This window comes from Hippocampus comes, unplaced genomic scaffold (assembly GCF_001891065.2).
Source record: "Hippocampus comes isolate QL1 unplaced genomic scaffold, H_comes_QL1_v1.1 scaffold568, whole genome shotgun sequence".
In the NCBI taxonomy this organism is placed as follows: domain Eukaryota; kingdom Metazoa; phylum Chordata; class Actinopteri; order Syngnathiformes; family Syngnathidae; genus Hippocampus; species Hippocampus comes.
In genome coordinates, this window is record NW_017842052.1 from 615,162 (window position 1) to 626,608 (window position 11,447).

The following is an 11,447-nucleotide window of genomic DNA, read 5'->3' on the forward strand; positions in this document are numbered from 1 at the left end:
TGACCTCAGCAGGGCAAAGCGGTCTGCACACACGACTTTGGTCCAGTAAGATCTGGAAACGCGGACGCATAGCACGAATTCTCCAGAGGAGAGAGTGGAAATAGATGCAGGAAGTGCAGGTTGGAACCAAGAAAAAGTTCGAGGCTGCACTCGGGGGGGGGGGGGGGGGGGGGGCTCTCCTCCGCTTTGGATTCCTACCCCGAAGAGGGGTTCTTCATACTTCACGGGGGCACCGGCAGTAACCCGAGCGGGGCCACAAATGGAGTCCATCCGTGGAGAGGAGGTCGATGCGGCCCAAAGTTCAGACACGACGCCCTCCGAGAGCAGGCTGAAAACTTGGGCCGAATTGGAGATGACAAACACGAGTGAACCGCTGGAAATCGCCATCAACTCGCCGTTTTCTTTTTTCTTTTCAGCGCACGCTCCTGGGGTCGATCGACGCGCAGGGTTTGGACTTTGACTCATCTGTGGGGTTGTACTGCCCCCAAGTGGCTTTTATGCAGCCACGAGAGCTAAGGAGTTTTTTGTCTTTTTTTTTTGAGGTCATGCAGATTTATGATGGTGACGGTAAAAAAACCGAACTCGTGCCCTTTCTTCTCCCTTGAACCGACACTCACTAAAATCATGAAAGGGATGCCTGGCATCAGCAAAAACGGTCATGAAAGAAAGTTCAGCTTGTTTCCCCTCCAAGGTCAGACTTCAAAAAGAGCATTGCTTTAATGAGGACGGAGTCAATTCGTTGATGCCTCCGACGACAACACGGACACGAGACACGAGAAGGCGATTTTATATTTTTTTATTTTGAAAATATTGCAGTTTGGCCTTGACAATTTGAGTCCAACACACAGTTCCGATGCTCATTTGATCAAACGCGATAACAAGGTCAGTTAAGACACCGATATCATCGGCGTAGGCAATGGTATTGGCGGTTTTCGCGACTTGCTGAAAAAGTCACCTACTCGCCGTTTTTGCACTAAGGCCGCGGAGAGAACAGGACTGCTTTGGCGCCATCTGCTGGCAACTGGGTGCTAAGGAAACACCAAGTGAGGTGCTGAGGGCAAATGGCGGCGGGTTCGCTTTACCGAGAAGAAGCCAAGAAGCTATGACGCCGGCCTGTTGCGGGAGAATTCCGATTCTCGGATGAAGACGGCAGGAAGCTCAATTCGAGGTGAAACGAATCAAAAGCAACCACGGGCTACAGCTTACGGGACGCCGGCGCAGCTGCTTATTCGCCAACTTTCTCGGCGTGGAACGAAGAAGCGTTTTTGTTGTTTGCCAGATGCGTCAAGTGCACACGTCACATCTGAGCCCGCAGGTGGACAGATGTCACTCAGCACGACTGATGACAGGAGTCAACGGGACGTGGTGAATTCTTTGATTGACCCCTCGGATCCACAGAGATTTAAAATTTTGTTGTCCCTCTCACCCCACCAAGAATGTTGCCATTTTTTTTTGGGTGTACCCAGCCAAGAACTCTAGAGTTCATCACGCAGGCTCCAACGCTGCCATTTGGGATGCCGTGTGACGTGACGCACCGCCTCCAGTACCAGGCGCATGAATTCCTCCACATCAAAGGAGTAGTTGGTGAACTTGGGATGGTCTCCAAGAGTCGGGTGGTGACCCTGGGGGAAGTCGAGACCCAAAGGATCTTTCCATGACAACAACAACAAGCGGGATCAATATGGCCTTGGCGGAACAGCATTCCCTTACCTTGTCCTGGGGGAACACTTTGTCCTCTCTCTGCCAAGTCATATAGCGAACGCCCCGCAGCCGCGCCAAATCTCGATAGCAACCCTCATCCTGGCAATTATACCTGGGAGGCACACAAGGGCAACGGTGATCTCTGGCGCTTTTTCACTCCTCCTTGCAAAATATTGCTCGTCCCGGTATGTGTGAATCACGAGCTCACAGGCCCGCTCGCCGCCTGCGTCTCCTTCTTCACAGTTCACCGGGGAGCCACTTACAGCTCCAAGACCACAGCCCAGTCGGGGAGGAAGAGGAGATGCGTCAGTCCCGCCCCGTGAATTCCGATGAAGATGTCCGAGTTGTGGGTGATCCTCAGTTGCTCCAGGAACGGAACCTGCCTGCAGGAGTCACAGGAAGTTGACAAAACACCGTCAGCGGCACCCGGCCGAGCCCGGAAAACGCCACTTCCTGCGGAGCGGGGGCCGGGACGGGCAAGACAAAGGCTGACACGATGACGCGATTTTGCGCCAACCCCGACTTGCTCCTGAGGCCCGCTGGCTCATTTCCACAGTGCCCGAAAAAGCGCACTCACTCACTTGTACTTGTAGTCGAGCACGCTGACCTCCAGCCGCGGCACTGTTTTCAGGGCATTTACCAGCTGCGACAGAAAAAAACAGAATAAGTCAGACTGAGAAGGAACGAGAATAGTCGAGGTCAGATCGCGTCACCCTCGCCGCCGGATTAGTCGAACGCACTTGGCTTTGGAGTCGGCCAAGCCTCCGCCGAGCCTCCCCGGCCTCTTGACTGCTACTCTCAGTCACGGCCGTTTAATTTCAGACCCAGAAGTCAGCCTTTTTTTTTTCTTCATTTGGCTCCTGCTCAGGGGCAACGTCATCTCGATTCAATTGCGAGCCGGGGCCGGCGCTCCTCTCGCTCATCGCGGAGAGACTTTCTTGGCGCGTTCGGCAAATGCCTTTGTGCCAAAAGAAAGCCAAAGAGGGCTTGCGTCTCTGACGCCCGAGCACCACCGTGAGATTGGGCGAGTTGGTCGAGGCGCGGCGCGGGAGCAAAGGAACAAGTGCCTCAAAAAAGCAGAGAAGGAAGAGAAGGCGGAAGGAGCTGGACTCACCTCGTTCTGGTTGATTATTCTTCGGTATTCTGTGCTGCGTGCCAGCAAGGTAACGCGAACGCGTCCCGCCTATTAAAAAAAAAAAAACAACAACAAGAAATGTGAAGCAAAACAAAACTGCTCCATGGAAAATAGTGCCGATGTTTATCTTCCAAATGTAAATTTGAAACATGTTATTTTGCCGTCAAACAAGAAATGTGAAGCGAAGCAAAACGGCTCCATGGAAAATAGTGCCGATGTTTATATTCCAAATGTAAATTTGAAACATGTTATTTTGCCGTCATTCCTCAATTTTTCTTTTTCTCGAAGCAGAACCTGCATCCCGTTAGGGAAGCGCATATATACGGAGGAGAATGAAGCAAAGCACTCATTCAAAGACCCCACTGAGCTTGATGGGTCGATGTTCGGGCGCAAGATGCCCCGTCCGCTCCAGTCGCTTTGCGTGGAGATTGATTCAATGGCTCATTCAAAGACCCCGCCGAGCTTGATGGGTCGACGTTCGGGCGCAAGATACTCCCGACCGCTCCAGTCGCTTTGCGTGGAGATTGATTCAATGGCGAACCTTCTCCGGAGCTTTGGCCGGTCTCGGTTCTCCGAGGACGACGCGAGTTCAGAAGGAGAGTGGGTTGGCTGCGCGGGCCTCTTACCGTGGCTCCGCGCCGCAGCACGTTCAGACGATGGAGGACGTGTTGGGAGAAGGCCCGAAACAGCCCTTCGCTGGAGCAATGGGAGACCTGCCGTCAAATACGGAACATCAATGACATCTGTTTTTTCCTACGATGGACCCCCGCTGTTCGTAAGCCAAAAGGGAGGTCTTCATTCACACAAACGGGGACATTTGTCGATCGACTTACGAGTGGCGTGTTGTAAAAGAGACCGTATCTCATTCTTGGTAGAAGGGAGAAGAAGGCGTCTTTGAAGCAGACCTAGCAAAGCATCAAATATGTTACGAGACGTAGATACTGGTGTGCATGTCTGGGTGTAGAGAAAGAGAGAGAGAGAGAGAGAGAGAGATAAAAGGATAGAGACATTTTGGCATTAAGAGTTGAAAAAAACATGACTTCGGATTTTTTTCTTATTCCCAGAAGTAAACTTCATTCGTTTTTGAAACGCAAATGAAGTGGGCATACTTTTGCCTGATTGATCAAACTACATGAAAGCGAGCCATCTGAAAACCAAACGGATGCCTTGGGATCGTTGTCGGGACTCGACGAGCTTTTGACCGGCAACGCAACGTTTGCAAATCATGTTTGACTCACTCTCTTGGAATCGTAGGTCTTGAGGTGAACGACATCCCATTGCGAGAAGGCCTTCCACGTTTCACCGAACAAATCTCCATATTCATGAAAGCTCTGTCAATTGCACAGAAGGAAAAGTGAGCAATCATGCCAAATGCCTTGTGTTGTTGGTCCCGTGCGTGAAGGAGTGGAATTGGAAAAAAATGTCCCGTGATGGGAAGTCTTTTTTTTAATCTGATTTGTTATTTAAGCTACTCCCCCCCCAAAAAAAAAATCTATGAAAATAGTTGTGGGTAGCAGCCCCAAACTAGTGAGTTCATTCAAGCTAGTTATTTCATATCTGAGGTGTTGTTTATGGGTTGAAAATGTGCTCATCAATAAAATGCATTCATATCATGACGAAAAGGGCTTTTTTGACCCAAGATAGACCAACCTCCCGCGATCAACCCGTTATCGCACACGTGCGCGCAAACGCCAACAAGAGTTGTGAGTTGGCGAAAAGGAAGTCACCGCCGACCTGACGCGGAGGGGCGGGATGCACTCTTGCGGCGTCTGAGGCGCACAAACTATGGCACTAAGCCAAAGTGACGGCCGCGTGCCCATCGAGGCAGGTACCCACCGTGTCCCACATGATGATGTTGATGTCAGAGCTGAAGGAGTTGTTGATGTGCTGGGAGATGTAGAGGTTGACAAAGTCACAGAAATGATGGTACATGTTCACCCCTGGCGAAAAGAGACGCCGAGGATTATTTCTTGCCACGTGACTGACAAAACGGGAACGCTCGATGACAACGTCGACAGCGAGAGACAACCGGGCGACGCGTGCGCGACGCAGACCGCGTCCGTAGCAGGAAGGCGGAGGCGCGTTTGAGATCGACAAATGAGGAGTCAAGATTCGATTTGGCTTCAATGAGCGGGAGTTGGCCAAGTCCTGCGACCGACAGGCGGTGGTCTCAAAGTCTTACCAGCATCCAGTTTCATGAAAACGGTCGGTTTTTCGATGACGATGTCACAGGATTTGGAGCGAAAGGGATGAAAGTCCAGCTCGGTGTAGCTTTGCAGCTCGGCATACCTGGGAAAAGCACATGAGTGACTCTCGCTTCCAAATGGCCGCGCGTTCCGAGATCGACTTCTTTTGCGGTGAGGAACCGCGGCGCACGTGAGGCCCCGGACGACACGCCCGGCGACAAGCGGCGCTTTGGAGCATTGACCGCCGGCAGTTGAGCCCATCGAAAGGTAGCAGCGGCCGGCGAGCGGCCAAGCGCCCGTCCTGACTCTTGCGTGCATGCGTGCCCGCCAAGTTGGAAAAGTGCCAGGGGATTTCGGACTGACTCATGAGCCGTTGGTTGGGGAGGACGCGTTGCTTTTTCTTGGGAAGAAGCGGGCGGTGGGCGCGCGTGACTCTCTCACCAAGACTGCAACGGGCTCTTGTGCTGTCCCGCCGCAGCCAGCGCTCGCTCGTTGAGTCGGCAATGACCGCCGATCTCACCTTTCTGAATGAAGTCCTCCTGGTACCTGCGGCATCAATATGCACCAGATTGGCGGTCACTGGATTGTCTCCGCCATGAAAAAAAAAATCATCATCATCATCATAATGACCTTTCATGGCCTCTGCGTGGTTTCCGCAAGTCCAGGTAAAGGCCGGTTGCTTGACAGAATCTTGCATGGCTCGTGCATCTCAAAGAAGAGTCCCCCTGGACAAATGACACTTTTTTTTTTCTTCTTTGCATCTTAAACAGAGGTCCTGATCCAGTCGAGGTGCTTCCTGGGGGCCCTCGGGTGAAAAACGCGCCCGTTGATTTTTTTTCCCGGTTGCCCCGTGGGAACCAAGGGAAATGCGCAAGACTTACAGGCTTGATGGCCTCGCAAAGCGTTTGGAGCTCGGAGCGGCGCTCCTTGACGTAGCCAAAATCAGCCTGCTTCCAGAAAAGATCCCGGGCTGCCTCCACGGAATCCACCCTGAGAGTAAACGCGCCGCAAATCCGGATTCCGCTCCGCAAAAGCCGCTGCGCCATCCGCTCTCTCCCGGGAAACGCAATTGCGGAAACAGTGATTGGAAATGAGCCTTACCATCCGGAGTCCGGTTGGTTGCAATCGGGATAGCTGAAGCGGTTCTCTGGATCACAGTTCTTCTCATAACCCCAACAGGAAGACAAATTCAGCAGGGCAAAATGCTGTCGAAAGAGTTGGGAGGGTTGGGGGGGCAGGGGGGAGGATCTTTATATCTAGGATGGAAAATGGGAGGTGGGCGTTTGTGTTTGCTGATGTGTCCGTGAGCCGCTGCCGCATCCGGTTCCGATTGAAGCATTTGCACCCTTTTGACAGTCAGAAGAGAGGGCCAAACCCCTGCCGGCCCGCACGCCTCGGCCGGCAACATCCTGCGACTGTTGTGTCGGCTCAAATCCGATTGTGGGGAAAAAAGCGCATGCTGGAGGTCTCTTACTTGAAAAGGGCAGAGGGGGTCAAGCCTGCACTGCTCGGCGACCTCCTTGTTGTTGTACAAGAAGTAGGGGATGTGCTCCGGTGCCAAGGAAATGCTGCTGTAGTTGAATCCGGCTGCGGGCGGCTGGCGGTCGCGGTTCTCACTGGCGAGTGAAGCCGCCGCCGCCAAGAGCAACGCGGCGAGAATCACGCAAGTGGGCATGCGGGCTGCTGAAACCTGAGGCCAAAAAGGAGAAGCAAAGCCACCGTTGCTGAGGCGCAGGACCTTCACACCACAACGGAGCAATAGGTGGGCACGTCAGCTGTGCGGAAACGACAGTCCGAGCAGAGCCGAGCACCGCATCAGGAAACGGCCCGCCGCTGCAGGAAATACTGGCCGGCTCTTTCCGACTTTTCTTTGGGCCGTCCTCCCTGGGAGTTTGTACGGTGAAGCCCTTTGCTGTTTTCATATTTTCAGAGATTGAAATGGGCATGAGTAGGGATGCGCACACAATTTTTTGGTGGTGATTAGTTCTAGTTTTTTGGACATGGAGTGACGTTCATCTTATTCTGTATGTGTATGCGGAGGAAAAGGCCTGCTGTCCATGAAATGGGGCCCTTGCGGTTCTGTTTGTTTGTTCTCTGGGAGGGCGGGGTCGAGGGCGTTTCCCTCCAGAGCGCCCACACCTGTTTGTCATTGTCATCGTCTTCAGCTGCCTACTGACACGTGGTTCTGTCACGTGGTTGTCGCTGAGGTGTGTTGGATTTCCTGGTGTTTGTTTCGGGAAATTCTCACCATCTCGTATTTCCAGCGCACCACTGCAAGTGTTTTCGTTCATACATTTTGTCCAGTCCACCCCGGCTGCCCTGCCGTCGTTTCTAGTGTTTTCGGCGGTCGAAGTGGGCTTGAGTACACACTTGAGGTGATGACACAAGTTATTAAGCGTCGTGAACGAACCCTCCCCTCCCCTCCCCATTAACCATTGTGTACGCTGTCACCATCGCTGACCTGCCATCTTAATAATAACTTGGCTACAGTAAAGCATTTATAAATATGGCAGGTCGGTCAGTATTGGCACGTTTTGGTACCACCGCGCGTACGGCTCATATTGCAATGTGGATCCCAAAACAGCGGCTAAAGCAGCCGTCTGTGACTTGCCGTATTGCGTCGCTTCACTGACGCGGAGATTCTCCTATCTCGAAACTGATTCTCTACATAACAGTAGTTAGTACACGTGCCCCAGAGCATCTTTTTTTGTCGCACCTTCATCCTTAGTAGTCGCTGGTGCGCTGTAGCAAATGTTGTCAAACTTTGAGCTAACATTGGCTTGCGATTACATTTGACTTTGCAATGCGTTGGCAAGAACGCATTCCTTAGCGAGTGTGCTAAATATGGAGTCCCACGCCGTTGTTTGTGCGTGTTCCGAGCTGTTCCGCGGCGTTTCACGTGGATGGAAACCGGAGCGTTCAAAGCTATCGGGACGCTAATTCGGTTGAACGCTAAATCGATGCACCGCAGTGGGGGGAGACGGGGAGCGCTGTTGGAATAAGCGTTCCGCGCACACAAGGTCGTCATCACCTAATAATGTGTAGCGATAAATTGAAGAAGGGAGGTCACGTTTACCTGTACGCGCAACTTAATTTTCGCCGAAGGGAAGCGTCGCTTTCGCTGGTGGTCGCCATAACACCGGATGCTTGTGTGTAGTGAATCGTGATTACCGCTAGGGGCGCACGTCTTCACAATGGATTCATCCATCCATTCAATATGCCAGCCGCTTCTCCTCGATCAGATCATGGGTGGATGGCTTCCTGCAATTTATCAGCCAGGAGTTAAATTAGATGCTCGTATTTTACGCCTGGTCAATTCGCGGGTACATCGAGATTAGACAACCATCACCATTTCAGTAGTTGTCACTTTTTGGGGAGGTAACACGTGAGCCTCTTCGCAAAAGTTGATGCACGCAGGACCACGTACCGCAACCCATTGCCATTGGTTAAATGAATACCTCTTGTCAAAACTGATCATCGCATCACAAACTGTTATCAGCGGAAAGGCACTGATCGCTGGGGTAGAGCGACCATTTACTGTCAAGTATTTTCCGCGGCTGTCAAGATCAAGAATGCCTTTTTTCACCCCGCCACTCAAAATCTTTATTCATATACATGTATACAATTGAAATTCCACACCTTTACTTCTCAACCAGAGCGCACACCGTAAAACAATCTTCATATAATTTCTATGTACTGTACATCTTTTAATATTGAAGACAAGAAAACGTGGAAGAAACTGTGCAGTGCATAAACCTTCACCATCTAAATGCAACCGCAAAGATAGATTCAAGAGAAGCAAAACATGGATGGCGAACTTAAAAGGGCCGGGGTGAGGGGGGCAAAATACACTGTACGGTAAAGTGTGTCTTGGGCCGCCATGAGCTGGTCCACCAGCAGAAAATGGAGCAAAAAACCGACAGACAGGCAGATGAAGGTCATTGTTCCTCCAAAAGATTTCCCTGATACGGTGTCAGGAGTAAGTTTGCGCGATAAACAGTTGCTCAACTGGGATAAGATGTTGATGCCAGCGCAAGCTGCGGCCGATTCAATATTTTGGAACTCCTTGCACCTTTGTGTGACCTCTGCTTTGCCACGAAGCTTCAGTATGTTCATGTGTAATTTGTCTTTTTTCTCATCTGAGCAAGTTTCAAGTCCGCGAGGCAAATTCGCCCACAAATCTGACCGAATCGCGTCTCATCAACTCAAGTCAAATGATTTGTGATCGAGACGAATGATTCTGGTGCAGTCTGACTTTGTGAATACCCCACGTGCAATCAAAGCACAGCCGATTTATTTCTGGTTCTTCAGCAGTTCATCAATTTGGGTTTTGAACATGCTCTTGACATCTTCAAGGTCCAGCCTGAGCTCCTCTGCCTCTTCAGCTTTTTCTCCATACATCTGCAAGATGGTGTTGTGCCTCTGCTCCAAATCCTGAAACGCAAATGACGTCAGCCGCTCGGTCAGCATCTCCAAAATCGATGGTGCGGCTTTGAGTTTGGGTTGCATGTCTGTTCGTCCTCACCTTGAGTTGAATCCTCAACTTGGAGATCTCCGTAAGCTGCTCCTGCATGTCTTCGTTTAAATTGGTGAGTCGTACCAGCTCCTCCGCCATCACAGAACGGCTCCTCTCCAGACTGGTAATCTCAAGCTAACATGACCCAAGGAAGCAAAGCAAAGTGATTGACGGCGGCAGGGATCACATGGGTGCTGGCGGTAATTCTTCATGTCCGTTTAGTGAAGCCCTTCAAAAATGAGAACCGCTTGCGTGTGTCAAATCGGTTCTACCTGCAACTGGGCTATCTCCCCTTCCCTCAGTTTGAGTTGAGACTGCAAATTCTCGACGACGCTGGAGCCACCGGACAGGCGGGCCGCTTCATACAAGTTGGTGCCGCTCGTTGACATGGACATGGTTCCGCCCGCCATCGTCTGGTCTGAAGAATCATCCTGTGGAGGAAAACGGTCAAGCTGGACCTACGCCATCGAGAGTGGCAGCCAACTGATTTCATTGTATTTTCACTTCTACACGACACCGCCAGTAAAAATGTATGAAGAACTTCTCATTCAACAGTATTAGACAGTGCATCCAAACTATCTTTTTTTTTTAAACACAATTACATAATTAGGTAGGTTTCCAATAATTGCACTTTGTCAAACGTAACCGATAAGGAAAGTAACCGGCCATCAATGTATGCAAGGTATTGTCGAGGTATGGCCACAGGCGCCGTGGACTTGTGTGCAAAAATGTGCTGGGGACATCACGACAGGAAAAGATGCCATGGACCCATTCTATCCCCTTTGAATCTGCGCGTCCAACTGCTTTCCAACGCGCGGCCCTTCATCAAGACGAGGCCACTCTGTTTGCGGAACTCGCGTACCTGTGACAAGATCGAGCCATGCAAAACGGCGTTGTCAGCCCCATTTATGGAGCCGGAGCGGGACGGCGAGGGCGTGGAAGAAGCCGGGGGATCGTGGCTTATGCTCCTCTGTGCCTCGACGGGAAAAACAACATCAAAATCAAAGGCCGTTTGAGAGCGCGGTTGGTTCACGAACGCGGGGGAAAATTGAAGAGCGCCAACCTTTTCCTTGAGTGCCTCTTGTGCTAAGTAGTACTTTTTCTTCTCCTGTTCCACCTTCATTTTCTCCATCTCGAGTTGATTGGTGAGCAGCAGCTGGCGGAGGAGACGGCAACTTTGAGGAAGGAAGACATCTCGTCGAGGGCAACAGCAACAAAGCGCAGGGAGCAAAGCGATATACCTTTTCTTTCTTTGCCTCTTCAAGCACGCGGCTGTGTTGGCCTCGCAGATTTTCCAACTCGATACGCTCCCTATGGTGAAGTAAGGCACGAGAGATCGGCGAAAATGTACAACAGCAACAAAGCGCAGGGAGCAAAGCGATACCTTTTCTTTCTTTGCCTCTTCAAGCATGCGGCTGTGTTGGCCTCGCAGATTTTCCAACTCGATACGCTCCCTATGGTGAAGTAAGGCACGAGAGATCGGCGGAAATTTTGGAGTTGATTCCACCCATCATTTTGAAAAAAACGGAGAAATCGCATGACACGACGGTCAGCGTACGATTTGGTTTGCAACCAAATGAGTTGGATGTGTTCATGTGGTGGTTTCTTTTTCGGCAACTGGCTCCCATTGGCCTACTTGAGACCATTTTGGATGCAGATCAACATTTCAAAGTACGTGCTCCTAAAACCCCCACCGAGTTGTCGAGATGTAGTTATGATGATGATGCTGCTGCTGCTGAGTGGATGAATTGACGGTCAACCTCGTAGGTTTGAACGTTTTTAACGGGCACTTGACTACCTGCTGCTTTCATCTTCCAATCTCTCTCTTCTGCTCTTCTCAGCCTCCGCGAGTGCCAGGAGCCGAACCTTCTCCTGGCGAAGAAGCGAATTCTGGGACTCTAGCGACGGC

The 11,447-nt window shown here is 51.2% G+C and overlaps 2 protein-coding genes across 4 annotated transcripts in view; both read right to left on the reverse strand.

Annotated features, from left to right (window-relative positions):
• Window positions 1-703: 703 nt before the first annotated feature.
• On the reverse strand, window positions 704-8,183 carry eogt (EGF domain-specific O-linked N-acetylglucosamine (GlcNAc) transferase). Of its 3 annotated transcripts, none has more exons than XM_019859777.1 (17): window positions 8,099-8,181; window positions 6,497-6,746; window positions 6,124-6,227; window positions 5,904-6,012; window positions 5,653-5,747; window positions 5,464-5,568; window positions 5,019-5,125; window positions 4,673-4,776; window positions 4,075-4,167; window positions 3,670-3,741; window positions 3,463-3,549; window positions 2,816-2,884; window positions 2,283-2,344; window positions 1,965-2,084; window positions 1,711-1,813; window positions 1,464-1,622; window positions 704-1,083 (listed from the first exon to the last, which is right to left on the reverse strand). In XM_019859777.1, the coding sequence occupies exons 1-16, from the start codon at window positions 8,155-8,157 to the stop codon at window positions 1,476-1,478; spliced, it is 1,686 nt and encodes a 561-aa protein (XP_019715336.1). In that variant the 5' UTR covers window positions 8,158-8,181; the 3' UTR covers window positions 704-1,083; window positions 1,464-1,475. The 3 variants fall into 3 exon arrangements, with proteins under 3 accessions (XP_019715336.1, XP_019715337.1, XP_019715338.1); XM_019859778.1 differs by having other exon boundaries at window positions 6,497-6,712; window positions 8,099-8,178; XM_019859779.1 differs by lacking the exons at window positions 704-1,083; window positions 1,464-1,622; window positions 4,075-4,167 and having other exon boundaries at window positions 4,669-4,776; window positions 8,099-8,183.
• A 1,132-nt stretch (window positions 8,184-9,315) lies between these two features.
• The window catches only part of tmf1 (TATA element modulatory factor 1), an 18,390-nt gene continuing 16,258 nt past the window's right edge, over window positions 9,316-11,447 (reverse strand). The window contains exons 13-17 of the mRNA XM_019859716.1: window positions 10,602-10,694; window positions 10,401-10,514; window positions 9,811-9,969; window positions 9,548-9,673; window positions 9,316-9,456 (exon numbers count right to left, since the gene is read on the reverse strand). Coding sequence (XP_019715275.1) covers window positions 9,316-9,456; window positions 9,548-9,673; window positions 9,811-9,969; window positions 10,401-10,514; window positions 10,602-10,694 — 633 coding nt within the window. The remainder of the gene's footprint in view (window positions 9,457-9,547; window positions 9,674-9,810; window positions 9,970-10,400; window positions 10,515-10,601; window positions 10,695-11,447) is intronic.